Source organism: Urocampus carinirostris, chromosome 17, assembly GCF_059441175.1.
Source record: "Urocampus carinirostris isolate Australia breed hairy pipefish chromosome 17, RoL_Ucar_1.0, whole genome shotgun sequence".
NCBI classification, from domain to species: Eukaryota; Metazoa; Chordata; class Actinopteri; order Syngnathiformes; family Syngnathidae; genus Urocampus; species Urocampus carinirostris.
Window position 1 is genome coordinate 3,924,289 of NC_142365.1, and position 26,664 is coordinate 3,950,952.

The 26,664-nt window shown below is 41.8% G+C and overlaps 1 protein-coding gene across 1 annotated transcript; it reads right to left on the bottom strand.

The window, feature by feature from the left end:
• LOC148348973 (myelin protein zero-like protein 2) lies at nucleotides 1–26,664 on the bottom strand. Its single transcript, XM_088320638.1, has 5 exons — nucleotides 26,321–26,664; nucleotides 18,045–18,214; nucleotides 8,512–8,722; nucleotides 3,492–3,744; nucleotides 1–2,257 (listed from the first exon to the last, which is right to left on the bottom strand). Exons 1-5 carry the CDS (start codon nucleotides 26,367–26,369, stop codon nucleotides 2,077–2,079), a joined length of 864 nt encoding a protein of 287 aa, XP_088176764.1. The 5' UTR covers nucleotides 26,370–26,664; the 3' UTR covers nucleotides 1–2,076.

Below are 26,664 nucleotides of genomic sequence, written 5' to 3' on the forward strand. Positions count from 1 at the left end.
TATGTTTTAATAGTTTATTTCAACAAGTATGGTGTAATACACAAAAGGTTTACAAAATACAAACTCGTAAGTGCAAATGTACTATCGTTAAGACAAAAATAAAAACAACCATTCCTGGTTCGTTTAAGAATTTCAATTGATACATATATTTTGCAAAAAAAAAAACAAAGGAGCATGAGCTTTAGCACCACCTACTGTTTGTCTGTGCATGTCACCGTTTCCGTACTTTCAAATAGTGACAGAAAAAAACTCTCTTCTTTGTGATGTTAACATAAAATTGAGGTTATTGCGTATTACTTAGCGACCTCTAGTGGTAGAACATTTCATTCATTCAGATATATATTTTGGGAATATTTAGCAAAAATGCATGAACTATTATATGGATGTCATTTCTGCAGTATTTTTTGGGGGATAGTTTTTCCATAGTAGTATTTTGCATGTCTGAAGTTCTTTAATGATTTTGGTGTTTTTGTAACAATTCTGTTATTTTTTCGTATTTTTCTACTATTTCTGTTGTATTTTGTAGTATTTCCATAGTAGACTTGAGTATGTACGTATGTGGTATATCTGTATTAAAGTATTACTGTAGTTTTATTTTTGTAGTATTTTTGTCGAATTTCCATAGTATAATTTTTGTTGTACGCTCTAGTTGTATTCTTGCAGTATTTCTGTAGTAATGTTTTTCTGGTAGTGTTTTGTATTAAAGTATTGTATTCAAGTATTTTTGTTGTATTACAGTTATTTAATGTTTTTGTAGAAATACTGTTACTGTTTTTTCATATTTTTCTACTATTTCTGTTGTATTTTGTAGTATTTCCATTTTCGACTTGTGTTTGTACATTTGTAGTATTTCTGCAGTAAAGTATTACTGTAGTTTTATTTCTGTAGTATTTTTGTCGTATTCCCATAGTAGAATTTTTGCATCGCTCTAGTTGTATTCTTGCAGTATTTGTGTTGTAATATTTTTCTGGTAGTGTTTTGTATTATAGTATGGAATATAGTATGAAATGGTATTTTTGTAGTATTTCTGTAGACGCATTTTTGATGCATTTCCGAAGCAGTATTTTAGTAATGTTTTTGTATTTTTTTTTGTAGTATTCCCATCATATTGTTTTTGTAATATTACTGTAGCTTTGTTTTTGTAGTAATTCTGGGGTAATATTTCTGTAGTATTTCGTGTCATGGTATTTTTGTAGTATTTCTATACTATACTATACTATACTATACTATACTCAGGGTTGGGTAGGGTTACTTTAACTGGATTACTTTCAATGACTTTTGGATTACTCCAGTACCAAGTATGCTAATAAAAGACAAAAGAAACTAAATATGAATTAAATGATGACTCACAACACGTGGTAAGCTTTCTCTCCTGGCTTTGATCTCTGGCAAAATGAACATAAAATACGACATAAACAGTACTGGAAAAAGCTCTTCCTCTTCAGTTTCCAGTACTGGTACACAACTTGATTACTTTCGAAGACTTTTGGATTACTCCAATACCAAATATGCTAATAAAAGACAAAAGAAACTAAATATGAATAAAATGACTCAATTTTGTGCAGGCTTGGTGAGTAACGGAACACATGGAACGGCAAAAATGATGTCGGTAAGCTGTTTGGATTTATTTTCATTTTGTTTCTGTCGTATTTTATGTTCGTTTTGCCGGAGATCAAAGAGATCAAAGCCAGGAGAGAAGGCTTACCACGTGTTGTGAGTCATCATTTGATTCATATTTAGTTTCTTTTGTCTTTTATTAGCATATTTGGTCTTGGAGTAATCCAAAAGTAATTGAAAGTAATCCAGTTAAAGTAACCCTACCCAACCCTGCTTGTAAAGTAGTAGAAACAACAACAAACAACAAGCAAGGCAGCTCAAGCGTCGAATCCGACAAACCTACCCGGCGAAACGATTGCAAGGCCTGGTCACCTTAGTCCTGAAATGAAGTCGTGTACCAAAAAATGGCAGTCTCTTCCTGAAAGGGACAAATTGTACGCAACTGACATCGGGAGATGATGATCCCGATGACCAACAAGCATTTGTTCCCGTTTTGCCGGGTGAAGTTGTGACTCCGACTTAATCGTCGTCATCATCGTCATCGTCGTCATCATCGTCGTCGTCATCGTCTTCTTCTTCGTCGTCGCCCTCTTCGTCCTCGTCGTCGTCGTCGCTGCTCGGCTCCGATTCTTCATCGTCCGAGCTGTCGAAATGCAGCGTCTCCTTCACGAGAGTCAGGTGAATGGCTTCCTCGGGTTTACTGATGCCGTCCCACCGCATCGCACACACACAGACACACCACATGTGAGAATAGATGCAAATAAGGTAGACAGTATTCCCTCAACACGTTCCTGTCATCCGAATTCATATTAATAAGTCACTGGGAAAAATACGGGCGGAACAGTTCTGAGGTCATGAGATCAAATTCCCCTGTGTGGAGTTTGCATGTTCTCCCCGTGTCTGCATGGGTTTCCTCCCACATTCCAAAAACATGCATGTCAGGTTAATTGGCCGGTCCAAATTGTCCCTAGGTGTGAATGGGCGAGCGAGTTGTCTGTCCCTGTGTGCCCTGCAACTGGCTGGCAACCAGTTCAGGGTGTCCCCTGCCCACTGCTCGATGATCCCTGGGATGGGCTCCAGCACCCCCACGACCCTACTGAGGATAAGCGGTGCAGCTAATGAGATGAGATGAGATAATAAACCTCATTCATGTCGAGCAACTCAGTATCTCCAAACAAAATGTTAATTAACAATATATGATATAACAAAACACGTGTACAATATAACACGTTAAACTACATAAATAATCACTTTTGAAAAAAAAATAAAATAAGGTGTAAGGTTATTTTGTAAGGGAAAATACGACAGTTTGTAAGGGCATGGAGCCGTCGAGGTCGACAGGTTGCGATTAACCGTAAAAAACTGAGGGAATACTGTATCTCAAACTGACCCCGACAGGTTTCTCATACTTGTGGAAAAAAATAGCCAAGGTTACATGAGGAATCATCCAAAAAAAGCAGTTCTCAGGTGTTTGAGGTTCTTCACCCTTCACAGAGAGACAAAAAGAGTTGCAACTGCTGAATGAGAGAACAAAATTAGACATGCCGGAGAACGTTAATCCACTCACTTGATGATTTTAACCCTTAAAAACAGCAAAAAGACAGGACGGGGATAACATTCGCAGCAACAGTTTTGGATCGGGAGTCCTCGTCGGAGCATGACATTGTTGCGAACGGGTTTCTGTTGCAGAACAATGATCAAAACTGCTGCTGGGAATTGAAATGAATGATCTCAAGAAGAGGTGTTCCTCTGAATGCACTTTGTCTTCTCACAGTAATCTGTGAGGGATAATAGTTAAATAAAGTCCAAAAAGTTCACATCAGAGGAAAGATCAAAACACTCCCAAGCTGTTATTAGTCCGTTTCCCAAAAATAGCCACACCAGTCCCAAGAAAAAGTACTGGAGAGGAGCGGCGGCCCCTTGTGGCCCCTCACCACACAGTCGGGTCCTTGTGCTTGGGTTTAGGCTTAGGCTTGGGTTTGGACTTCCGCTTAGGGATGGGTTTGAGCATGGCTTCGGGTTCCGGTTCCACGGGCGTGGGCTCTTGGGCCTGCATCTCCAGGTCCTCGGTCAAACGCTTTTTCCTTTTGTAGAACTTCACGGCCAAGCAGATGCACAGCAGGACCATGATGAAGCCGCAGCCGCCCACCACGGCCACCACCAAGATGGTCATCTCCGAGAGGGAAGCTGCGACAGAGATACAGACAAAATGAATACAGTGGGACCTCGCTACTTCAGAGCTTCGCAGGTCTAAAAAAAATAATAATAGAATAAAATAATTAAAAAAAAAATAATAATAATAATAATATGGGCGTGCCGACTCCTCGCATGGGCGTGCTGACTCCTACCGTGGGCGTACCAGGTGCCAGGTTCACCACCTCCTCGCGGAAGGGCGTCGCCACGTCTAAGGAAAACTCATATCAGCAAAGCTTATCGGCTCAAAACAATGGCGACGTCCTCGTGAGTCTGGCCTTCTCCCGTCAGCACTCACAGAAATTCTGTTCTCAAAAGACGTCTGATGCATTCCGGAAATATATATATATTTTTTTTTAAGCATTTTTGAAGGGGCGACGCTACTTCGTGGTTCCACGTTCGCGGGTTCAGAGCTTTGCAGGGCTAAAAAAAAAAATAATAGAATAAAATAATTAAAAAAATAATAATAATAATAATATGGGCGTGCCAACTCCTCGCATGGGCGTGCTGACTCCTACCGTGGGCGCGCCAGGTGCCAGCTTCACCACCTCCTCGCGGAAGGGCGTCGCCACGTTTAAGGAAAACTCATATCAGCCAAGCTTATCGGCTCAAAACAATGGCGACGTCCTCGTGAGTCTGGCCTTCTCCCGTCAGCACTCACAGAAATTCTGTTCTCAAAAGACGTCTGATGCATTCCGGAAACATATATATTTTTTTTTTTAAGCATTTTTAAGGGGCGTCGCTACTTCGTGGTTCCACGTTCGCGGGTTCAGAGCTTCGCAGGTCTAAAAAATAATAATAGAATAAAATAATTAAAAAATATATATATAATAATAATAATAATATGGGCGTGCCGACTCCTCGCATAGGCGTGCTGACTGCTACCGTGGGCGCGCCAGGTGCCAGCTTCACCACCTCCTCGCGGAAGGGCGTCGCCACATCTAAGGAAAACTCATATCAGCAAAGCTTATCGGCTCAAAACAATGGCGACGTCCTCGTGAGTCTGGCCTTCTCCCGTCAGCACTCACAGAAATTCTGTTATCAAAAGACGTCTGATGCATTCCAGAAATTTATATATATTTTTTTTAAGCATTTTTAAGGGGCGTCGCTACTTCGTGGTTCCACGTTCGCGGGTTCAGAGCTTCGCAGGTCTAAAAAATAATAATAGAATAAAATAATACAAAAATAAATAATAATAATAATAATAATATGGGCGTGCCGACTCCTCGCATGGGCGTGCTGACTCCTACCGTGGGCGTACCAGGTGCCAGCTTCACCACCTCCTCGCGGAAGGGCGTCGCCACGTCTAAGGAAAACTCATATCAGCAAAGCTTATCGGCTCAAAACAATGGCGACGTCCTCGTGAGTCTGGCCTTCTCCTGTCAGCACTCACAGAAATTCTGTTCTCAAAAGATGTCTAAAGCATTCCAGAAATATATATGTATTTTTTTTTTTTTTAAGCATTTTTGAAGGGGCGTCGCTACTTCGCAGATTTTTACTTTTCGCGGGTGGTTTTGGTCCCCATTAACCGGGTCTAAAAAATAATAATAATAAAATAAATTATTATTTATTTATTTTTTATTTTTTAAGGTGCGCCGCTACTTCGCGGATTTTCACTTATCTCGCGTGGTTTTGGTCCCCATTAACCGCGATAACCGAGGTCCCACTGTATCAACGATTCGGAGGAAGGAAAAAGATAATTACTAGCCGAGGGCCTCAGTGCGAATGCAGACAATGGTGATAACATTTGTGAAAATAAATCATGAACCCGAACAGGATCAGGACCCAAATGCATGACGTTTCTCACACAAGCCTTTTATTTTACGGGAAATGGGGAGTCATGCGCGTTAGGCAGCGGTCTGGCGTGGAAGGACAGGAAGCCAGAGGTTGACCAAATCAATACCAATTGCCCGAGCAGATATCGGAAAGATGGGGTCGATACCGAACAGGACGGGAAAGACAGGATTGATATCAAAACAGGATATCGAAAATAAACAGGACAAACTAGACGGGAACGAAACTGGAAACCGCTATTAAACAACGGGACAGACAGGATTGATATCAAAACCGGATATCGAAAATAAACAGGACAAACTAGACGGGAACGAAACTGGAAACCGATATTAAACAACGGGACCGACAGGATTGATATCAAAACAGGATATCTAAATTAAACAGGACGAACTAGACGGGAACGAAACTGGAAAGTGATATTAAACAACGGGACTGACAGGATTGATATCAAAACAGGATAGCTAAATTAAACAGGACAAACTAGACAGGAACGAAACTGGAAAGCGATATTAAACAACGGGACAGACAGAATTGATATTAAAACAAGATATCTAAATGTAACAGGACGAACTAGACGGGAACGAAACTGGAAACCGATATTAAACAACGGGACAGACAGGATGGATATCAAAACAGGATATCGAAATTAAACAAGACAAACTAGACGGGAACGAAACTGGAAACCGATATTAAACAACGGGACCGACAGGATTGATATCAAAACAGGATATCTAATTTAAACAGGACGAACTAGACGGGAACGAAACTGGAAAGCGATATTAAAAAACAGGACAGACAGGATTGATATCAAAACAGGATATCTAAATTAAACAGGACGAACTAGACGGGAACGAAACTGGAAAGCGATATTAAAAAACGGGACAGACAGGATTGATATTAAAACATGATATCTAAATGTAACAGGACGAACTAGATGGGAACGAAACTGGAAACCAATATTAAACAACGGGACCGACAGGATTGATATCAAAAGAGTATATCAAAATTAAACAGGACAAAATAAACGGGAACAATACCAGACAGGAAATACCAACAGGAAACAGGACCAAGTCAGAACCCACATCTTGCGGGGCAGTGGTTCGTTGACAGACTGACCAAGAGTGAGTAAGAGCACTGAGCTTAAGTAGAAGGGAATCCAATCCGTCAACGAGCCGCAGCTGGTGCCACATGGGCGGGGCCAATTGGGCGCCATGGCAACCGTGACAAAATTATCTGTCAGTAAAAGTGATATTATATGGTTTCTCGATTAAAATAAGGACACATTTACACCGAAAGTAACAGCTAGCTTCCGATGAATGTTAAAAACGAGCAAAAAAGTATTAGCTTGTTATTTTTGTTGTGTCTTATTAGATTCTTTGTTTATTGTAGTTGTTGGAATTATATACATATATTTATCCTACAGTTGACATTAATATGTTATAAGTGTTCTCAGCCCTTTTTGTATAGTTTTCAGCCGTAAGCTGTTCTTCAAGGCCATGAGTTGTTCTTTGTTCAGTCTGTTTCACATCCCAGTGGGTGCACCCTGACCTGTGCATGCCATAACTCGAGTTGTTTTTCACCAAGAACCTTAATATTAGAAGGGAGGGTTCGGGGACTTGTTCAGAGCGAGGAGGAGATTTGTAACAGCCTGGTCTCCGCCGCTCTCATGATAATGATTAATGAAATAACCAATTCTCTATGACCGATTCTCTATGTCTTCTTTTATTTCAGAGCGTTTTATTAAAAATGTTGGGGACTTAAACCTAACAGTAGTAAATGAAGAAATTAGATTACAGTATTACAATATTGCAATATTAGCAGTCTCCTGTTTACATTTAGATCTGCTGTTAGGAATAATAAACCATCCGCCCCCGTGTGGAAATGTCGGCCTTCCTGGTCATTTTTCCCTCAAGAAACGAGCGTGCATAATCGTTGGATGAATGTAGGTCGTGTTTGGTTAATGGAGTCAGATAACTAATTCCAACAGTACATTTTGATAGTTAAATCCCAACATGCCCTGATCTTAAACAGACATGCGGGCAAGGAAAAACTCAGCACCAGGAAAATAAGAAAACCTCGAGAAGGGGCCTCACAAGTGGTCGCTTTACAACACAGGTGTCAAACAGGCGGCCCGCGGGCCAGATCAGGCCCGCTAAGGGATTGAATCCGGCCCGAGAGACAACACTCAGAGAAGCGCAAGAGAAAAACAAGCTGCAGGTTGAAATATGTCCGGGTGCCACTCACAAAGACACTGTACTTGTATTTATTTCTCTTTCTCTCTCTCTCACCCATTTTCTCACACTCTGTGTCTGTCTCTCACTCTGTGTCTCTCTTTTTCTCTTCCTTTGTTGCTCTTTGTCTCTTTCTCTTTGTGTCTTTTAACGTCTTTTGCTCTAACTTCCTTTTTTCCTTTTCTCTCTTTTCTCTTCATACCCTTTGCGCTTTCTTTTCTCTTTTCTCTCCTTCTGTCTTTCTCTTCCTAATTGGATTTCTTTCTTCCTCTCCCTTTCTTTTCCCCCTCTCTCACGACTTTTTATCTTTTGTTTCTCACGCTCTCTCCCTCTCTCTCTTTTTCTTTCTTTGTCCCGCCCTCTCTCCTTTTCCCTCCCTCTTTCTCTTATTTCTTTATCCCTCTTTTTCTTTCTCTTTAATCTTCTAGTCCGGCCCCCGACAGAATATTTGTTCTATCGTGTGGCCCCCGAGTTCAATTGAGATTGACACCCCTGCTTTACAGTGTGCTCCACATTTCCCAATAGCGGTCTTGTATTGCAGCCATGTAAGGCGCTAACCTGCTTATTGGGGGTATTAGGGGTTCAGTGTCTTACCCAAGGACACTTCGACATGTAACACGGAGGAGCCGGGATTCGAACTGCGATCTCGATACCAAGACGAGCGCCCTACCTCCTGAGCCATAGGTGATATGTTGAAATTTGTCCACTAAAACAACGACAGAGCTCTGCCGCTTACTTTTCTCGACGACGCTGAGGGCGGTCTCTCGATTATTCCCGTGCACGTCCGGTCGGTTGCGCACGTTGCAGATGTAGGTGCCGTTGAACGTCGGCGGCACGTCACGCAGCGTGATGGAGGCGTCACTTCTCGTGACATCTCCTGACCAGTCCACGTGGTCTTTAAAGCGTCCGCTCTGAGGAGGATACGCTATCTCCTGGTAGTAGTACACCTGGATAGCGGGCACAAAGAAAATTGCGCTACTTACTCATACCTGTCAAGCTGTACGTTTTTGCCGTACAAAGTACGTTGATGATGTATTTTAAGACATGTACGGAAAAACGCAAATTTGTCAATGATGGGCAGCATCCGGTATACACCGACGATCACGAAACGGCAGATCAATCATGTCAAACGAGTTTGCCGCGGTAGCCTCTATCTCGGTATCGTTTTTTTTGTTGCAAACGAAGCGAGCAGTTTGATGCTACTGTGCGCATGTGTCTGCCGCCTGGGGATTTCCCATCATGCATCCTTCCGATCAGGGGTTGATTGAATAAATTTGAAATACATGTGGTCTTAAAAAACATCGGATTTCATGTAGTAGTTGTGTCGTGAAAGAAAGTCCGTCTCTTTTTAGAGAACCGGCTTTTTCGGCTCAACTCATCAAAGAGAGCCGGCTCTCAAACGGCTCACTTGCTTTAATGCATTATATTACGAATGATGATGTTGTATAAAGAAGTTAAGAAAAAAAGGTGATGCTACTGTGCGCATGCGTCTGCCACCTCGGATTTCATGTGGTAGTTGTGTAGTTAAAGGAAGTCCGTCTCTTTTTAGAGAACCGGCTTTTTCGGCTCAACTCCTTTCAAGAGAGCCGGCTCTCAAATGGCTCACTTGCTTTGATGCATTATATTACGAATTATTATTGTTGTATAAAGAAGTTAGTATAAAAGGAGAAAATGAAAAAAGACAGGTTTGTAGTTATCCCTTGAATCAGTATATTACCAACAATAATTGAATGCAGAAAATGAATTCATAATTTGAATAAGAAAATCTATTATTCTACTTAATTCTATTTGCATGTATTTTTTTCCTTCTACGGTGAACGTCCAAGCGACTTCATTTTTAAACTTTTTTTTATAATAAACCTCATTCATGTCGAGCAACTCAGTGTCTCACAACAAAATGTTCATTAACAATGTATATGATATAAGGAAACACATGTACAATATAACATGTTAATCTACATGAATAAACACGTTTGAAAAAAAAATATGGTGTAAGATTATTTTGTATTTTGTAAGGGAAAATACGACAGTTTGTAAGGGCATTGTTGTGTATGTAGTCGGGTTGCAGTCGGATTCAGAGACAGGCACGGACGGTACAGTCATAGAGTATTTACTCAACTTCTCCTTCGGTAGTTCTCTAGCACAAGTACAAGGCTGCGCATAAGTATACAGTGACACCGCAGGAAGGGGAGTGTATTACACGACACCACATATTCCCTTTTTGTTAGCATAGGACACAACAGTAGCATTAATCTAAAATACGCAATAACTCTTCGGTAAGTATGAGCTTGTAGAAAACATACATTTCAATATTCATTACCAGATTAGAGGTAAATATTTATCAGAGGTAAGCAATAACGTAAGGAACTATACTGTCAATATCGGTAAGCAAAAGTGTGTAAACCTTGTAAACTTAAGCAGACTGTATGAAGATCACATCATAAACAAACATGACAATTTTTTTTAACAATGAACATTCATCATGTCTTTTTTTTTTTTTTTTTTTTTACATCATCACATCTTTTCTGTATTTTTTTTTTTTTTTTTTTAAGTCACATAATCTTGAAGCCATGCAGGAGCATGTCGTATTCTCGGTGCACTAGGAGAGGGATGTGTTGAGGGCACAGTTTCAGTTTCGGGTGGCTCAGCAACTTGGTCGCTTGGCAGGAGGCAAGCATCATTATCAGGAGGCTGTGGCGCTGAAACAGCAGCACAGGTGGAAGCATGGGCAAGGTGGAAAGCATTCCACACCTTTCCATCAGACAGCAGATAAGTGGCTGGACCCTTTTGGGCTACCACTGTCAGTGGCTTGGTGAACCTTGAGTGTCCTTTCGCAATGATTCCAGGTTTGCGGATGCGAACCGCAGAGCCAATCTGGAAGCTGGGTGATTTTGCACCGCGACGTTTGTCGGTGTATCGTTTGGACTTCCGTTGTTTGTTTTGTATGTTTTGTAGCATGTTGCCTTTGTCAGCAGTGGGACGCATGGAGTGAAGACCTGTGATGTGAAGCTTTGTATTCAGTGGTCTACCATGCAACAGTTCAGCGGGGGATACTGAAGTCACAGCATGTGGTGTGGCTCTGTAAGTCTGTAAAAACTCAGTGAAGAAGGCTTTCAGTGGTTTACCTTCGATGTTGGCTGTTTGTAGACAGTCCTTGAAGACTCTGTTGAAACGCTCAATTTCACCGTTGGCTTGGGGGTAGTACACAGAGCTGCGACGGTGTGTGATGTTCCTGTCACTAAGGAATGCTTCAAACTCGGTCGACACGAACTGAGGGCCATTGTCAGTAACAATTTCCTGTGGATTACCTTCTCTGCTAAACACAATGGAAAGAAAAGTCATAACAGAGGCAGAAGTAACATTTGAGCAGAGGGCAATCTCAGGCCATCGGCTGTAATAGTCAATGAGGGTGATGGCGAAGCGGCAATCAGCAGGCGCAGAGTGAATAGGACCAACAATGTCCACAGCAACCTTTTCCCAGGCAACAGTTGGGGTAGGCACAGGCTGTAATGGTGCAGTACGCGTGGTTGCGGTTTTGTCATGCTGCAAGCAGGTGGTGCATGATTTGATGGCGAGCTCAACGTGAGAATCCATTCCAGGCCACCAGTACAAGTCTCTCAGTCTTTGTTTTGTGCGAACTATCCCTTGGTGTGTAGCATGAGCAAGTTGGATCATTTTTCCCTGTAGCTGTTGTGGTATCACAACACGATGAGTGCCACGCACAATGACACTGTTCTGCAAGGCAAGCTCATTTTGCACACGGAAGTATGGCACGATGAGGGGGTCAAGGCCTTTTGCAGTACGAGGCCATCCCTTCTGCATGTACTGTCGCACCTTCTGTAGCACTGGACATTCCTCACATGCACTGGAGAGCTCATCAGCAGTGACTGCAGCAAAATCAGGAGACACAGCAGCCACCATCTCCAACTCCATCTCCTCGTGGTCGTCTGTGATGGGTAGAGGCAAACGTGACAAGCAATCTGCAGTAACATTCTCATGTCCCGGTTTGTATTCGATTGTGTAGTTAAAACACAGCAGTCGGGCAGACCAGCGAGCTACCCTCATACCTGCACGTCCAAGGCCTTTGGATGTGAGTAGAGTGGTCAAAGGGCTATGATCAGTCCGTAAAGTGAAGTGATGGCCCCAGAGGTAAGTACGCCACTTTTCAGTCGCCCAGACGCATGCCAAAGCCTCTTTTTCGACTGTTGAGTAATTTCGCTCGCATGCAGTCAGCGTCCTGGAAGCAAATGCAATGGTCTGCTCTATGTCACCTTTCATTTGTGTCAACGCAGCACCGATGCCATAGTCTGATGCATCTGTTGTCACGACAGTTGGCAGGGAAGGGTCGAACAAGGCGAGTGCAGAGCTAGTAGCGATGATCTCCTTCACTTTGGAAAAGTTTGCTTGCACCTCTTCAGACCAGTGAAATGTAGCAGACTGTCTGAGTAGAGCACGGAGGGGTTCCACAAGCATGGCGTAGTTGGGGATGAACTTTGAGTACCACGCAGTCAGGCCTAGGAAAGATCGCAGAGATTGAGCGTCGTGTGGAGGTGGAGCTTCAACCACAGCCCGTACATGGCCAGGATCTGGATGTATACCAGAGGCAGAGATGAGATGCCCAAGGAAGGACAACTCTGTTTTCCTGAAGTGGCATTTTGCAGCATTGAGCTTCAGCCCACTCTCCTGTAAACGTTTGAGGACATCGTTCAATCTGGCGTCATGTATTTCAGGCGTCTCCCCACTAACAATGATGTCGTCCAAATAGCACTGTACACCCTTTTGACCAGCCAGGATCTGAGACATCATGCGTTGAAAGGCACTGGGTGCTGATGCCAGGCCGAAAGGCACTCGTGTGAAACGAAACAGTCCATCTTGTGTTATAAACGCTGTAAGATCTCTGCTGCTTGGATGTAGCTGCACTTGGTGGTATGCATTTTGTAGGTCAATCGTGGAAAACATTGTAGCGCCACGGAGCTCAGTGAACACTTCCTCAATGTGTGGCAGCGGATGACTGTCGATCACCACAGCCTTGTTTGGTTCACGTAAGTCCACACACACACGAAGGCCACCTGTTTTCTTGCTCACGACCACCAGAGGCGACACCCAGGCAGACGCGTCGACTCTCTCGATGATGCCATCATTTTCCAGTTTTTCCAGCTCCTCCGACACCTTGTCACGCACGGCATATGGGAGTCTGCGTAGCTTTTGCTGGACTGGAGGGACGTCTGCACGCACTTTAACTTTGTGTATAAAACCTGTAGCAACGCCTAGAGCATTTGTAGTGTTGACAGTGTAACTCATCTCCGATGCGGCAGGTGTTGCAATCTGCCCATCTTGTATGTGGAGGCGAAGTGCAGTGAACAGGTCCATTCCCAGTAGTGGAGTACCGTCAGGAACTATGTAGAAGTCAGTATGTGCACTCTGGTTGCAGTATGTAGCAGTAAGTTGAAGACAGCCCAACACTGGAATTGGCTTCTTCATGTAGGTCACCAGACGCACAGTAGGCTTTGAGAGAGGCAAGTGCATGAATGACTGTCTGTAAATTCTCTCTGGCAGAATTGAAACTGCTGAACCAGTGTCCACAAGCAGGTCAGTAGTAATTGACTGTTCATCATTCGCATGGAGAGCAACTGTACACGTAAGGCGCTTTGGGACTGCAGCTGTAGGGGCTACATGACACACAGTAAGTTCTGGGACAGTAACTTCTCTTACTGATCGAGTAGGAATTGCGCTGCGGCACACTTTACTAAAATGTCCAATTTTTCCACATTGGTTGCATTTTGCATTTTTAGCAGGGCATTTGGGGTCATTTGCTAGATGAGAGTTGGATCCACAACGGTAGCAGGTTTTGTGTTGATTCCTTTTATCTCTCGAGCGCTGTGTATGTGTACTGCTCTGATTCCTTTTATCTCTTTGTTGCACAAACTTCACAGGAGTGTCGGACACGTGCACATGAGTAATAGCATTAGCTTCTGAAATAGCAGATTCGACTTGTGTAGCAATAGCGATCGCTTTGTCAAGCTTTAAGTCCGTTTCCAGCAGCAAGCGCTCTCTGATTCTCGAAGAGGACATCTTCTCAATGAATTGATCCCTGATCATATCATCAGCAAACGTGCCAAAGTCACAGTTAGCAATTAATTCCCTCAATGCGGCAATGAACTGAGCAGTGGTCTCGCCCGGTCTCTGAGCACGCTGACGGAACTTGGTACGCTGAGCAACGACATTAATCTTCGGTACAAAGAAAATTTCTAGCGCATCACAGGCGGATTTGTAAGAAGTGCCAGTGTCAGGAAGGGAAAGAAAAATTCTCTGCCCTTCTGTGCCTAAACAGTGCAGCAGTAGTGCGCGCTTTCGTTTGTCCGGCATTTCGTTAGCAGTCAATGCTAGCAGGTAATTTTCGAACATCTGAATCCACGTGGAGTACAACATCGTAGGCTCACCCGGGGTTTCAAGCAAAGCAGGGGGTTGTGAAATTCCGATCCAAGTCATCCTCGTCGCCAATATGTTGTGTATGTAGTCGGGTTGCAGTCGGATTCAGAGACAGGCACGGACGGTACAGTCATAGAGTATTTACTCAACTTCTCCTTCGGTAGTTCTCTAGCACAAGTACAAGGCTGCGCATAAGTATACAGTGACACCGCAGGAAGGGGAGTGTATTACACGACACCACAGGCATGGAGCCCTGGAGCGCGACAGGTCTGCTTACTATTAACATTAGCGCCTTCTACTAATACTAGCTGTACAACAGGGGTCACCAACCTCTTTGAGGCTAAAAGCTGATGTCCCCTCCATTTTAAAGTCAATATCAACATGAGATTGAGTAAACGAAAGTAAGCGCGCATGTGAGCTGGAATTGGAAAGGTAGGGTAATGGAAGAGATTGGTGGATGCACCATGTATACAACTTTCAGCGTGTTTCCTTCTGCTTTTTGTTTTGTTTTGTGTTGAAAAACATCTCATTAGTCCGACTGCTCACAAGTACGTGAAAATTATACTCTTAAATTGCTAAAAAAATCTGGTGTTACCTTCAAATAATTTATAAAGTCAATCTTTTTGCCAACACTACTTCCACTAAAAAGTGTGATTACATACACTTCTGTATTGTGCCACCGACTTAATGAATCCAAAACATATTATGATGTTATGAAAAAATGTACTGCTCGATCCGTCCCTTCAAACACACGAGAAGAATATTACTAAAACAGCTTTCTTCCATCTTTGCAACATTGCTAAAATTCGTCCTATAATGTCCCAGTTCTAATGCTTAAATTATAATTCAAGCGTTTGTTACTTCCTGTCTTGATGACTGTAATGCCCTACTCTCCGGTCCCCCGAAGTCCAAAATCAAGAGCCTTCAGCTAGTACAAAATACTGCAGCCAGGTTTTTAACCAAGACAAGAAAGTTTGATCACCTGACTCCGATTTTGGCTAACCTGCATTGGCTCCCTGTTAACTTAAGATGTGATTTTAGGGTTCTGTTTAAATCTAAGCTTAAACGCTCACTTCTACTCTATAGCATATGAATAACCTTTATTTTATGTTGAGAATATCTGTGGAATATTTTCCCTCATGTAGGTTTTAGATGAGGGGATGTTGTCATAATAGTCTGTAGTTTGCAATAGTCTTTGATCTGTGTAGACCTTTGAGACTCTTTGTGATTAAGGGCGTCACAAATAAACATGACTTGACTTGACATAAAAGACTTTTTGAATGTATAAAGTTGTTTTAAAAACAACTGACGATTGTGGAAGATTAGAGGGAACGTTGCTGCTATTTCCCCGCTTCCTGAGTTCTGTGTGTTCTGCATTTTTATCACTCACAAAGGTTTCAGATCATCAAACCAATTTTACAAATATAAAATGCACTTTGTAACTGTTGATTCCATTTAATGAGGCACGGAACATAGGGGGAAATTCAATCTGAGGGAGCAAGTCCATGCATGATTTTGTATACTACCAACAGAACCTTCAAATCACATCTTAAGCTAACAGGGAGCCAATGCAGGTTAGCTCAAATCGGGGTTATGTGATCAAACTTTCTTGTCTTGGTTAAAATCCTCGCTGCAGAATTTTGTACCAGCTGAAAGCTCTTGATTTTGGACTTCGGGGGACCGGAGAGTAGGGCATTACAGTCATCGAGACAGGAAGTAACAAACGCTTGAATTATAATTTAAGCATTAGAACTGGGACATTATAGGACGAATTTTAGCAATGTTGCGAAAATGGAAGAAAGCTGTTTTAGTAATATTCTTAACGTGTGTTTGAAAGGACAGATCAGGGTCAAATATAACACCTAAATTTTTGACCGAGTCACTCTTTGGTGATATTACATTTGTCAATGTTCAGAGCAGTTTTTGAGAACAAGTCACTGCAATTAGATGGACCAATAACTAACATTTCGGTCTTTTCAGAGTTAAAGCGCAAGAAGTTGAGAGACGTCCATTCTTTGAGCTCAGTGAGGGAGGCCTCCAAAATTTCCACAATTCAGTGCGGCAGATTCCTCCATCGGAAGATATAGTTGAGTGTCATCTGCGTAGCAATGGAAACTGATTATACTTGCGAATAATATCACCTAATGGAAGCATGTAAATGCTGAAAAGAAGGGGGCCAGGTACTAAACCCAGCGGAACACCACAGGTAACACAAAAGGGCTCTGATGTCATTTCACAATGAGAAACAAAATAAAGGTTCTGGAGTGGCCAAGTCAAGGTCCAGGTTTAAATCCGATTGAGATGCTATGGTACGACCTTAGACAGGCAGTTCCTAAATGGAATCAACAAAACTGCATTTTGAATTTTGTCGGGTGGTCTCTGTGTGATATCAAAATTAGTTTGATGAAATGAAACCTTTGTAAGTGGTGTTTAGGGCAGAGCGGCCTTTTTAACCTAGGATACGTAATAAAAAGAGGGGGCTCAGGGAAGGGCCGTGTAGGAATTCCTTATCTGAAGGCTTCTCTCCCTGTTCTGTTTGCAAATTCAAAATCCGTTCATGCCTCCTCTCTTAGTATCTATTCTCAGTGTCTGAAATAACGTCTGCTTGATTCCGATTTCGAAATCTTCATTCGGTTTGGAAATTCCGGAATTTCGGTTCGTTTAGCAATTTGCATACTCGTCAGCCAATCGTAAGCCTGCATCGAATAACTTCCTGCTTCCGGACATTCCCGAACGTTATAAGGGCGTGCCTTTGCATATCATTTTCCAAAGTAGACGGTCAGAGAACACGAGAAAAATGGAGAAGTGGTTAGGAATCAAGCCAAAACCTCAGCCCCAGAAGAAAGATTCAAAAGAAGCGAACAAAATTGATGATGCTACAAAATGTAAACGTCCATGAAAAGCATCGTGGAAAGAGGAGTTCACGTGGCTTGTAGCAGACGACGCAACGCAAACATTGCATGAATGAAGATGTTGTTCTGTTAGATAGATAGATAGAATAATAAAGCAAAAAGAATACAATATACAAATGCCCAATGTGACGTGCTAATTCCCACTGTAGCGTGTTATATAGAGTATCTAGATAGTGCTACACAGAATACATATTGCAATAAAATTCGGTAATATGCAATGTAGGGGGTGTGGTTTAATGTGGGCCTTTACTCTGCCGGGTGGAGTTCAAGAGCCTCATGGCATGAGGAAGAAAAGATCTCTTCAGTCTGTCCGTAGTACAAGACAGTGACAGCAGTCTGTCACTGAAGCTGCTCTCCTGTCTGGATATAATACTGTGTAGTGGATGTGATGAATTGTCCATGATTGACCGCAGCTTTTTCAGTGCCCGTCTCTCGGCCACTGTTGTCAGGCTGTCCAGCTCTGTGCCTATTAACGTTAGAGCCTTCCACTATTGCTAGCTGGACGACAGGGGTCAACAAACCTCGATGAGATTAAAAGCTATTGTCCCCTCTATTTTAAAGTCAATATCAACACGAGATTGCGTAAAATGTGAGCTGGGACTGGAATTTCTTTCTGCTTGAGTCGTCTTATCGTGTTTCAGGATGTGAAAAATGGGGCAGGCAAATTTATGGCTGGGCAGGCAACTTTTCAGAGTTGTCTGCTCTGGTGTCCGCTAACTTTTTTTTTCAGACAGTGATACAAAAGTTTAAACTCGTCAACTAGTGAGCTATTTTTGGAACCTGTCTTTTTGGTTACCTGCTACCCACAGGCCGAATGTTGTCGACCCCAGCGGTACATTTTACACTGCCTAGAAATTATTCACCGGGGAATAGGTCGATGTCAAGTCCTATCACGCTTCTCGGCCTTCACGGGTCCGTTTGTACCCACCGACTCTTCCGTTTTGGAATTCAGGGGCCGGAAATTCCAGGACACGATCACGGACTGAGCCGAGACGGGGTGACTGGAGCGGAAGGTGCACTTGAGTTTAACCGACGTGCCGTTCAGCGCCTCCACCTTGGACGGAGCGAAGATTTCGATTCCTGACACGGGTGCCACTCCTAAAGAGAGAAAACACAAAGTTAAGGGCTGGGCGTATTGGTGTACCGTTGTTAATCATTGGTCGAGAGTCTGAAGGTTACGTGTTCGAAACCAACCTGGCGATGGAGGACAAAGACTCTTTCAAACAATAACCACAGAAGTTAAATGGAAAAAAATAAATAGTAAATAAAAATAACATAAAATAAAGTAATGTTATTATAATCATCTACAAGTTTAAAACAGGAAAACCTATGCCCGTGTATTAGCGCAATTTAGAAGGGGCTGCATTTTAAAAAATGTTAATCATCTATTTTTCGAAAACTAGATATTTACTTTTATGGAGGTATTCATTTTGTATTTATACTGCTAAACAACAGAAATATCCAAGAGATTTTGCTCATTATTCTCCTGTATGCGCTGTCCCTTCGAGATTAAAACCTAAACACCTGAATATTTATTACAAATTTTCTTGCTAAACGTTAAGAAATTGTCATGATTACCGATGTGAATCACCTGTGCCCGCTCCTTTAGGACTCTGATTGGCTCCCTGTCCCTATTTAAACCCACTCCTGTCTGTCCCCTTTTGTCAGTCCGTCTACGAACCTCAGTTAAGACTAGGCAAGCCTTTTTCGACCACTGACTGAGTAAATAGGATTTTTTTTTTTGCCACGCAACATGATACAGATTCCTTTCTGTGTTTGTAACGGGGTTCGTGCACCTTTCTCAAGGCTAAATTCAAGCACTTTTTAAGGACTTTCAAAGCTAATTTTCCAATTTCTCCAGTACCATCAAAAGAATTAATCTGGCATAAGTCATATTACAGGGTTGGGTAAGGTTTCTTTAACTTGATTACTTTCAATGACTTTTGGATTACTCCAATACCAAATATGCTAATAAAAGACAAAACAAACTAAATATAAATAAAATTACAACATTTTGTGCAGGCTTGGGGAGTAACGGAATACATGGAACGGCAAAAATGATGTCGGCAAGCTGTTTGGATTTATTTTCACTTTTTTTCTGTCGCATTTGATGTTCGTTTTGCCGGAGATCAAAGAGATCAAAGCCAAGAGAGAAAGCTTACCACGTGTTGTGAGTCATCATTTCATTCATATTTAGTTTCTTTTGTCTTTTATTAGCATATTTGGTATTGGAGTAATCTAAAAGTAATCGAAAGTAATCCAGTTAAAGTAACCCTACCCAACCCTGGTCATATACTTTGCGGTTTTTAATCTTGCAAGAGCATTTATCAAGGAATACGATTTTAGGATCTTGAGTAAATCGTCAATATATTAGTGGATCTGAACGATAGATAAATATGTAAATATTTCTGTAACAAATACATTTTCAGTAGCGGAAAAGTTCTTCCCATTGCAATTTGCCACTGGGAAACGCTACCCTAATATTTTGCACGGTGTCATGATGTTTGGCGCCAACTGCCGCGGGTTCTGATAGGCTCCCTGTCACTATTTGAACTCAGTCCTCTCAATCCCCTGTTGTCAGTCCGTCTGCGAACCTCAGTGTATACTAGGCAAGCCTTTTGCGACCCCGACTCCCACCTGTCCCGTTTTTGCTCCCGTCTGTCTCCAGCTACGACCGTTTTTGATCCCGACCACGTCTGCTTTTCCGTCCCGGCTTACGACCGTTTTCTGACCCCGACCACGTTTTTGCTCTACTGTCCTGGCTATCGACCTGTTTTTCCGTCCTTGACACCGCCATCGCTCGCTACGGAAGATCCCAATCCGTGTTCGGATCACTAACAGAATACGAGAGCAACTTGCTTCCCACGCCTAGCGAACGCCGGATCGTGGGCGCAGCACTTCCTCTCTCTTTCAATAAAACTTGTGGTAGACGTCGCGCAAGTGGGTCCTGTTTCTGCTCTGGTCTTGACACACGGCCCATAATAAATACTCATAACGTAATCCAGCACTAACACACATTTCATAGCGCCCTGTTTGGGTGTCATCTTGGGTGTGACCCGTCGAGGTCAATGACGCTTCATCGGCCATACAAACTAATGAAGGTGCCGTTCATCACAAGGGAACAAGAAATTAAATGGCAAAGCTAAGCCAGCAAAGAACAGTGTCAGTGTCATTTTTTAAGCAAACTTGTTTTATGTTCTTCAGTTAGCGCCCGGTCTATCGAGTCAGACTGCCGAGAACATTGCAACAATTTCAAGCATTTACAAGGACTTCACCCAAAATCCAAGCACTTTTCAAACCTTTAAAACACAACATTATACTTTAGGCCTTTTTCGAGGATTTCAAGCATCCGTACGAACCCTAAAACTCCTGGCCGTGAGACAATACTGAGAGAAACACAAGAGAAAAATGAGTTGCATCGCGTCAATGACTTGCAGTTTTAAATATGACCACTGGATGTCACCAAGGCCACGTGGCATTCGCACAGCGCAATCTGTAGCTGTATTTGTTGACTATCATTAATCAACCAGATTTAATTTAATTGTGAGCCTCAGAAAAGACCCCCAGCCCAGGCACGCTTTTTATGCCATTCCTTTACTTATCCGGCCCCTGTGAGAATGTTTTTTCTACCATGTGGCCCCTGAGCTAAAATGACAGTGACACCTCTGCTTTAGATATTGCCTCCAGCCATGACACCTGATAGCTAAACTGAAATCTAAACATCATAAGTAGTATATTGAATACCTCGAAGTAGTACCTTCAAGTGTCAATAAATTTGTTCAAACCAAACCTTCAAGCAACTGGATTTGTAATCTTTTTCGTTATTAATTCCCTCCACACAAATATTAGTAAAGTAAGTTGATAAAAAGAACTTGAAATACTGTATCCAGAAATAACTACAAGAGTAAGGCTTATAATACAGCCCTACTTTCATTTTGACCATTGAACTTGGATAGAGGATTGCTTATATAATGCCAGGTTGTGTTACTTTGACTATTGTCAAGAGAGTGTGCACTGTTGTTCCCATTTGAACATTTAATACTTGCGGAGAAGAACTGCTTAAATTGCCATGGTTGGGATATTTTGACTACTATTAAGAGATTGCCCACAATTGTTCCCATTTTAATATTAAGCAGTTGCAGAGATAACCTGCTTAAATTGCCAGGGTTGGGATATTTTGACTCTTATTACGAGATTTCCCACTGTTGTTCCCATTTAATAATAAACACTTGCAAAGAAGAACTGCTTAAATGACCAGGGTTGGGATATTTTGACTATGAGTAAGAGATTGCGCACCGTTGTTCCCATTTAAATATTAAACACTTGCAGAGAAGAACTGCTTAAATTGCCAGGGTTGGGATATTTTGACTATTATTAAGAGATTGCCCACTGTTGTTCCCATTTGAATATGAAACACTTGCAGAGATGAACTGCTTTAATTGCCAGGGTTGGGATATTTTGACTCTTATTACGAGATTTCACACTGTTGTTCCCATTTAATATTAAACACTTGCAGAGAAGAACTGCTTAAATTGTCAGGGTTGGGATAATTTAACTATTATTAGAGATTGCGCACTCTTGTTCTTATTTGAATATTAAACACCTGCAGAGAAGAACTGCTTAAAGTGCCAGGGTTGGGATATTTTGACTATTATCAAGAGATTGCGCACTGTTGTTTCCATTTGAATATTAAACACTTGCAAAGAATAACTGCTTAAAGGACCAGGGTTGGGATATTTTGACTATTATTAAGAGATTTCCCACTGTTGTTCCCATTTGAGTTTTAAACACTTGCAAAGAAGAACTGCTTAAATTGCCAAGGTTGTGATATTTTGACTATTAATAAGAGATTGCGCACTGTTGTTCCCATTCGAATATTAAACACTTGCAAAGAAGAACTGCTTATATTGCCAGGGTTGGAATACTTTGACTATTAGTAAGCGCTGTTAATTGGAACTTGAAAGTATCACTTTCACCTGAAGTCTGATTGTAATACAAAAGGAACACTCCTAGACCGAACAATTTCACAGTACTGTAAATATAATGTGATTTAAATCACTTATGTGGTTTCTCAGTTTTGCTACTTCAAACATGTTGTCACAACAGAAAATCTTTTACCTGTACTCATCATAACATTGTGGTCACTCACTAAGGTGTGTCTCAGCGTATTACTAAGCCTTTGCTAATTTAAAAATTCACTCATATGTTTTAAATACGAAAACATAAAATAAAGTAATGTTATTACAATCATCTACAAGTTTAAAACGGGAAAACCTATGCCCGTGTGTTAATATGTTAATCATCTATTTTTCTAAAACTAGATATTTACTTTTATGGAGGTATTAATTTGGTATTTATACTATATGCTGTTCCTTCGGGATAAAAACGTGAACAGCTGATTATTTATTACAAATTTTCTTGCTAAATGTTACGAAATTGTCATGATTCAGCTGTGGCAACTGCCTCGAACTCTGATTGGCTCCCTGTCCCTATCCGTATTCCCTATTTAAACCCACTCCTTCCTGTCTGTCCCCTTTTGTCAGTCCGTCTGTTAACCTCAGTTAAGACTAGGCAAGCCTTTTTCGACCACTGACTCACACCTGTTTTTGCTCCCGTCTGTTCCCCGGCTTCAACCCGTTTTTGGTCCTGAACACGTTTACTCTCCCGTCCTGGCTTTCAACCTCATTTTGTCCTTGACCACGTCTACTCTCCTTTCCTGGCTTACAACTCGCTTACAACCCTGACCACGTTTTTGCTCTCCTGTCCCGGCGACTGACCCGTTTTTCCGTTCCCGACGCCGCCATCGCTCGCCACGGAAGATCCACTTCCGCTTTCAGACCGACCGACCTGCTTCACCTGATCGTGGGCGCATCCCTTTCTCCTTCTTCCAATAAAACTTGTGAGAAACGCAACGCAAGTGGGTCCTGTCTCCGTTCTGGTCTTGACAGAAATGGCATGTAGAACAGTGGTTCCCAGCCTACGGCACGCGGGCCGGATTTGGCCTGACTCTACATTTAGTCTGGCCCCCCTGAACAAAGCCAGAGAGCATTTTTGACTAATATTGTTTACCTAAAAAAATTACTCAAATTCTAAGTGCACATTTTTTTAGTGCTGTAATTGACATATGCAAAGGAATTGGGTTTTATCTTATAATCACACTATTTCTAGTCACAGTACTAGAGAAGAATGTTAACTTGTTGCGCATTTTACATGTCACATTGAGAATAAATGTGTCACTTACAATGCTCAGAATATAATAGAATAACATAATTTATTGTCATTGCAGCATGTGAAACACACAACAAAATTAACATTTGTCTCTGGTACTATGACTAAAAACAGTGTGATAGTGAGATAAAAACCACTGCCTGGTCCAATGCTCTGCCAATAAAACAAATCATGGACCTTTCACTGTCATGATTACTGATTGAGATTACCTGTGCCCGCCCATTTGGCGCCAGCCGCTGCGGGCTACCTGATTGGTTCCCTGTCCTTTTTTAAGACCAGTCCTGTCACTCTCCGGTTGTCAGTCCGTCAGTGAACCTCTGTTGTTACAAGGCAAGCATTTTGACCTTGACTCCCGCCTGTCCCGTTTTTTCCACCCGTCCGTTCCTGATCTCACTGATTGTCTCCGACTCCAACTCCGACCTGTTTTTGATCCTGACCACGTTTTGCTCTCCCGTCCCGGCTTACAACCCGTTTTTGATCCCGACCACGTTTTGCTTCCCTGTCCCAGCTATCGACCTGTTTTTTTCCCATCCTCGACACCACGATCTCCCGCTCCGCAGGATTCACTTCCGCATTCGGAACTCGTTCCGATTCTGTGCACGGCTTCCCGCGTCCAGCGAGCTGCCATTCCCCTCTATCTCATTAAACTTGTGAGTAAATGTTACGCGATTGGGTCTGCCTTTTGTGCTGGTCATGATATACACATAAGTTTATGTTCCATGGACCTTTTACGTGAAGATCCCACAAAGCTTTATTTGTTTAATATATATTTACAAATAGTGTCAAGTCATATTTATTTACAAGAAGTCTCAAAGGGCTTTACAGACTATTAAAACACCATCCCTTGATCTAAAACCTGCATGAGGGCATGGGAAAACTCAAAACCTCAGCATGAGGAAATTCTCTCCTTTTTCTTTCTGTATTCCTCCCTCTTTCTCTTTTCTCTTTCTGTCTCTCTCCCTCTTTCTTTATCTGTCTGTCTTTCTCGCGGTGTCTCTTTTTTCTGTTTCTTCTCTCTTTCACACTTTCTTTTTATGTTTCTCTCTTTCTTTCTCATTCTCTTTGTATTTTTCTTTCTTCCTCTTTCTTACTCTCTTTATCTTGTCCTTTAGCTTTTTCTTTCTCCCTCCCTCTTGCTCTCTATTTTTCTTTCCTTTCATCGTTCTCCCTCTTTCTTTATCTCTGTCTGTCTTTCTCGCGGTGTCTCTTTTTTCTGTTTCTTCTCTCTTTCACACTTTCTTTTTATGTTTCTCTCTTTCTTTCTCATTCTCTTTGTATTTTTCTTTCTTACTCTCTTTATCTCGTCCTTTAGCTTTTTCTTTCTCCCTCCCTCTTGCTCTCTATTTTTCTTTCCTTTCATCGTTCTCCCTCTTTTTTTCTTTCTCTCTTTCTATCTCCCTATTGCCCTATTTCTTTCTCCCTCTCTTTAATTTTCTCTCACTTTCTTTTTTCTTTCTATTTTTCTCTCTCTCTCTTTCTTTTTTCTATCTATTTCTCTCTCTCTCTCTCTCTTTCTTTCTTTCTTCTTTCTATTTTTCTCTCTCTCTTTCTTACTTCTTTCTATGTCTCTCTCTCTCTCTCTTTCTTCTTTCTATTTCTCTCTCTCTCTTTTCTTTCTATTTCTCTCTCTCTCTTTTCTTTCTATTTTTCTCTCTCTCTCTCTCTCTCTTTTCTTTCTATTTCTCTCTCTCTCTTTTCTTTCTATTTTTCTCTCTCTCTCTCTCTCTTTTCTTTCTATTTCTCTCTCTCTCTCTCTTTTTTTTCTTTCTATTTCTCTCTCTCTCTTTTTTTTCTTTCTATTTCTCTCTCTCTCTCTCTCTCTTTTCTTTCTATTTTTCTCTCTCTTTCTCTTCTTTCTATTTTTCTCTCTCTCTCTCTTCTTTCTATTTCTCTCTCTCTCTCTCTTCTTTCTATTTCTCTCTCTCTCTCTCTCTTCTTTCTATTTCTCTCTCTCTCTCTTCTTTCTATTTCTCTCTCTCTCTCTCTCTTCTTTCTATTTCTCTCTCTCTCTCTCTCTTCTTTCTATTTTTCTCTCTCTCTCTTCTTTCTATTTCTCTCTCTCTCTCTCTTCTTTCTATTTTTCTCTCTCTCTCTCTTCTTTCTATTTCTCTCTCTCTCTCTCTTCTTTCTATTTCTCTCTCTCTCTCTTCTTTCTATTTCTCTCTCTCCCTCTTCTTTCTATTTCTCTCTCTCTCTCTTCTTTCTATTTCTCTCTCTCTCTCTTCTTTCTATTTCTCTCTCTCTCTTCTTTCTATTTCTCTCTCTCTCTCTCTCTTCTTTCTATTTCTCTCTCTCTCTCTCCTTTCTATTACTCTCTCTCTCTCTTCTTTCTATTTCTCTCTCTCTCTCTCTTCTATCTCTCTCTCTCTCTTCTATCTCTCTCTCACTCTTCTATCTCTCTCTCTCTCTCTCTTCTATCTCTCTCTCTCTCTCTTCTTTTTATTTCTCTCTCCCTCTCTCTCTCTCTTCTTTCTATTTCTCTCTCTCTCTCTCTCTGTGTAATCTACCAATTTTCTGAATTTGTTCTGTGAAGAATCCAGAGAGGGTCATTTGGTTAGTATCTATTTAATTTATATTGTTTTTATTTATTTTCTGAATTTTGTCATGTGAAGAATCCAAAGTGGCTTTCTGGAGAACATATTTTCCATTTAGGCACTCTTGCAATAGTCAGTATTCTGTTACAAACTGACCCTGGACCCATATCGGAGAAAGGCCATTTTGTGACCCTCAAAGGTAGAAGTTTGGGGACCCCTGATCTCGAAAGACGGTAGCCCAAAAGGGGCAAATTAAAGAAGAAAAACACGTCAACATCTACCTGGTATTTATGTGGGTTTTTTTTCATTAACATGCAAAGATTTCCCATTTTAAAATTCAAAAGAGTAGACCTGATCCCACAAGTCCAAAAACCGACATTAAAACGGTATTCTAGAAATGTTTAGAAGCGGGGAAAAAAACAAGTGTCAATTTCGTTCTCACCTCCCAGGAGAAGCAGAAGCCATGTCGGACATATGAAGCAGACGATCATTGAAGCCGCCTCAACTCGGACAGTCCCTCGGCGAAAGGGGGATTGAGGCAGGCATGAATGCTCCTGCAACTTGCATAAAAAAATAAAAAAACACGCGAATCCCAAAAAAAAGAAGAATGCGGAGGTCGAAACTCCGCTGCACCCCACACTTCCTCCGCTCCCAGCGTGTAAATCTTGAGTCACCTCTCGGAAAACACGCACACCTGAATGAAGGCGGCGTTTGGCCCACTTCTTGCATAACCTGTTGCTCTACCTCGAAAAACGTGTCTCCACGTCGTCGAACGCTTATCAAGAG